This window comes from Zingiber officinale, chromosome 3A, assembly GCF_018446385.1.
Source record: "Zingiber officinale cultivar Zhangliang chromosome 3A, Zo_v1.1, whole genome shotgun sequence".
Taxonomy (NCBI): Eukaryota; Viridiplantae; Streptophyta; class Magnoliopsida; order Zingiberales; family Zingiberaceae; genus Zingiber; species Zingiber officinale.
In genome coordinates this window covers 74,625,873-74,629,852 of record NC_055990.1, presented here as the reverse complement: position 1 = coordinate 74,629,852, position 3,980 = coordinate 74,625,873, and the positions used below count along the sequence as shown (strand labels likewise).

The following is a 3,980-nucleotide window of genomic DNA, read 5'->3' as shown; positions in this document are numbered from 1 at the left end:
TTTTTTAAATCAAAATTATTCAAAAAAATGGTTCGGATGCCTCGGTACTTGACTACTGAACAGAGAAGATTGACGGGAGAATTATATTGAGTATTACACATCATTTATCTGTACCTTTTGATATATTCAAAATGGTGAGACGTTTTTTGATAAATATATTATACTACGTACATATTTTTTTTTTATTTTTTATTTTATAAATTGTCGTTGTTTTATTGTTTTGAATAATTGATGGGAAATATAAAATAAAAAATAAATACTCCTTTTACCGAATTAGAAATTAAGTTTTAAGAATTCCGCCCTGACCAATTCGGCGTTGGCAGTGACGTGCCATCAAAATCCCAACCCATCTCATAACGTCACTCACCGCGTCATCAGACTCAGATAACATCGTGCAAGTTAAATCTTTCCATCATTTTAGTCGTCCACGACCGACAGGCTTTTGAAGCCAATCTTATGTATCCACGTGTACGAACTGGGCCCTATTCTCCCAGCCAAGACGCTTCCGTCCTGTCTCCATAAAAGAACGGAAGAACCTAATCATGCCTGATCGATCACGCTCGACCATGGATCGCCCCCCGCCGACGACAACGACAGCGGAAGCGTCTAACGGAGGCGAATCCCCTGCTCTCCGCCGCCTACGCCTCCTATCCCTCCACCTCCACGAGCCCTCTCTGACCTTGGATCGGGGTCTGGCCATGATCCCTTGTTCGAGCCGCGATCGGAGGGTGGAGGCCAGCGGGCCGGCTCTTGCTGCTTACTTGATGAGCCCGCACAGGGACATACAGCTGAGGGTATTCGAATTCTTCCGCTCTCGCCTGGAGCTGCAAACACCGGTGGAGATCTCCACCGACGACCACCGTGACCTTTGTATGCGACAGCTCACCGCGCTCGTCCGTGAAGCTGGTATCCGCCCCTTCCGCTATGTCGTCGATGACCCCTCCGTGTACTTCGCTATCAGTGAGGCTGTCGGAGGTATCGACATCTCATTGGGCATCAAGCTGGGCGTCCAGTACAGGTCAATATAGACTATTGAAATGAAGTTGTTTTTTTTTTTTACTAACTAGAATCGATCTTCGTCATTGATGTTCTTTTTGGGTTTAAGGTGTTTGCTTTTGGTGGTCATGTTCTTATCTAGAAATTACGTAGATTTTTACCACATGATTGATCATTGTCGCAATGTTAGATTCATGTAAAATCAATGGGTTTTCTTCATTATTGAACTTAACGATCGGGGCTTTGTTGTATAAACTGGGGAGCAGTATGTCCATATTGAACTGATGATCAGTTGTATAATTATTTGTTTGCCTTTTGTTTTTGTAACGCTATGGGTATTTCTAAATGCAGCCTTTGGGGAGGTTCCGTTGTGAACTTAGGAACAAAGAAGCACAAGGATATGTACTTCGACGGCATTGATAATTTGGACTATCCTGGTTGTTTTGCAATGACTGAACTACACCATGGTAAGAATCCGTATAGGTTTGATACTGTCTTTTGGTCTATTTAGTGCTACAACAGTGCCATAGTTTAGTCGCCTTTTATTTTAGTACACGGTAAGTTATAGCTTAACCTCGATGAACAGGATCCAATGTACAAGGCTTGCAAACGACAGCTACTTTTGATCCTGTTACTGATGAGTTTGTAATCGATACTCCAAATGATGGAGCTATAAAGTGGTGGATTGGCAATGCTGCAATTCACGGGAAGTTTGCGACAGTCTTTGCAAGGTTGATTTTGCCTCTCCAGGGTAATGGAGGAGACTCTGCGGATATGGGTGTTCATGCTTTCATTGTCCCCATCAGAGATCTTAAGACCCACAAAGTTCTTCCTGGAATTGAGATTCATGATTGTGGTCACAAAGTGGGTTTGAATGGTGTAGATAATGGTGCTTTGCGGTTTTGTTCTGTGAGAATACCACGGGACAATCTACTCAACCGATTTGGAGATGTTTCTAGAGATGGGAAGTACACAAGTAGCCTTCCAACTGTCAATAAAAGATTTGCAGCTACTCTAGGGGAGCTTGTTGGGGGTAGAGTTGGCCTGGCATATTCTTCTGGGGGTGTTCTGAAGATTGCAGTTACTATCGCTGTGAGATACTCATTACTCCGCCATCAATTTGGACCCCCTAAACAACCAGAAGTCTCCATTCTCGATTACCAATCTCAGCAGCACAAGCTCATGCCCATGCTTGCATCGACATATGCTTTTCACTTTGCGACGCTTTATTTGGTGCAGAAGTATTCAGAAATGAAGAAGGCACATGATGATGCTGTTGTTAGTGATGTCCATGCTCTCTCAGCTGGTCTGAAAGCTTACATTACATCCTATACAGCTAAATCTATTAGCACATGCCGTGAAGCTTGTGGCGGCCATGGTTATGCCGCTGTAAATCGGTTTGGCATTCTGCGGAATGACCATGATATATTTCAAACATTTGAAGGGGATAACACAGTTCTCCTACAACAGGTAGTAATTGCTGCCACTGGCTTGTTTTACACTCTAGAATGATGATTTTAATATTTCATATGCTAATTGTAGGTGGCGGCAGACCTCTTAAAACAATATAAGGAGAAGTTTCAAGGAGGAACACTCTCTGTAACATGGAACTACTTGAGAGATTCTATGGCTTCCTATCTCACCCAGCCAAATCCAGTCACAGCTAGGTGGGAAGGAGAAGATCACTTGAGAAACCCAGTTTTTCAACTTGATGCTTTCCGGGTCTGATTTCCTTTCCATTTGTATTTTGTATGTTTCTAATGATAAAGTTCATTTTTACTGATTAGCATTACCTACTTTGTGCAGCATCGAACCTCTCGGCTACTACAAAGTGCTGCAACTCGACTTCACAAGCATAACAGATCACTAGGTGGATTTGGTGCATGGAACAGATGTTTAAATCATCTTTTAACACTCGCCGAGTCACATATTGAGTCTGTCATTCTTGCAAAGTTTATTGAAGCAGTGCAAAGGTATGTTCTCAAGTGTACTTGTCAATTTTGTTTCACAAGTTAGTTCACCATACAATTATGATTCCGAAATGAGAAAAAACTTGAATGTCCTGGACCATATGTTCCTTTATTTTGATGAAACTTTCATCAACCAATTTTCGTTGCAGCTGTCCTGATAAGAAAACTCAGAAGGTTCTGAAACTAGTTTGTGATCTTTACGCATTGGATCGAATTTGGAATGACATTGGCACTTATAGGAATGTTGACTATGTGGCTCCAAATAAAGCCAAGGTAACATCTAGTTAGCTCTGGACATCCTTGGTTGTGATTTTGCTCTTAGATTATACTTATATGGATTATTTATCCAGGCTATTCACAAGCTGACAGAGTACCTTAGCTTCCAAGTGAGGGGAGTTGCAAGAGAGCTGGTCGATGCATTTGATCTTCCAGAACTTGTGACGCGTGCACCCATCGGAATGCCATCAGAAGCGTATGCTAACTATACACAGTACATAGGATTTTAGCTTTAACACTAAGATCCCACATGTTATAACAATAATCTTCACTGCCTTTAATGTGAAATAAAACTATACGGTTTATTGTATCATATCAGGCTGCATATTATTATTTCTCCTGGCTTTAGTAAATGAACTGAATCTGCCTCTATTGCAGATGCTTGGTTCTTGAACAACGAACTGTGCTGGTATGCCCATGATACTATGCAAAAGGGCTATAATGTGAGTTTAGGTGTTGCTAGCACTAGCCGTGATGGCCAGTACATTGCCCTTCCGATCTTTAACACCTCTACCATGTCATTGTACCCTAACCCTTCAGATCACTAGCATCATTAACACTACCTCCCATTTACCAACAAGGGAACCCCATAGCTATCAAAAGGGCGGCCCCGAGATATCAAAATCATCCAAAGGGTATCCTCCATTTTTAAAATGTCAAAAGGGCACTCCTCTTTTTGAAACTAATTTTATTTTTAAAAGTATCTTTACTTTAGCATTGTTGTAGAGCCATGGAGTA

General features: G+C 41.8%; 1 protein-coding gene across 1 annotated transcript; it reads left to right on the top strand.

Annotated features, from left to right (window-relative positions):
* The first annotated feature begins 533 nt into the window (after positions 1-533).
* On the top strand, positions 534-3,595 carry LOC122051998 (acyl-coenzyme A oxidase 2, peroxisomal-like). The gene is made up of 7 exons (XM_042613366.1): positions 534-1,018; positions 1,348-1,463; positions 1,583-2,466; positions 2,539-2,718; positions 2,803-2,969; positions 3,116-3,239; positions 3,317-3,595. Exons 1-7 carry the CDS (start codon positions 543-545, stop codon positions 3,470-3,472), a joined length of 2,103 nt encoding a protein of 700 aa, XP_042469300.1. The 5' UTR covers positions 534-542; the 3' UTR covers positions 3,473-3,595.
* The last annotated feature ends 385 nt before the right edge of the window (positions 3,596-3,980 follow it).

Excerpts from the sequence above, each read along its gene's own strand:
- LOC122051998 (XM_042613366.1), top strand. The coding sequence starts at position 543 with ATGCCTGATCGATCACGCTCGACCATGGATCGCCCCCCGCCGACGACA. Across the intron at positions 1,464-1,582 it reads AATGACTGAACTACACCATG|GATCCAATGTACAAGGCTTG; the intron begins GTAAGAATCCGT and ends CTCGATGAACAG. Across the intron at positions 2,970-3,115 it reads TTTATTGAAGCAGTGCAAAG|CTGTCCTGATAAGAAAACTC; the intron begins GTATGTTCTCAA and ends TTTTCGTTGCAG.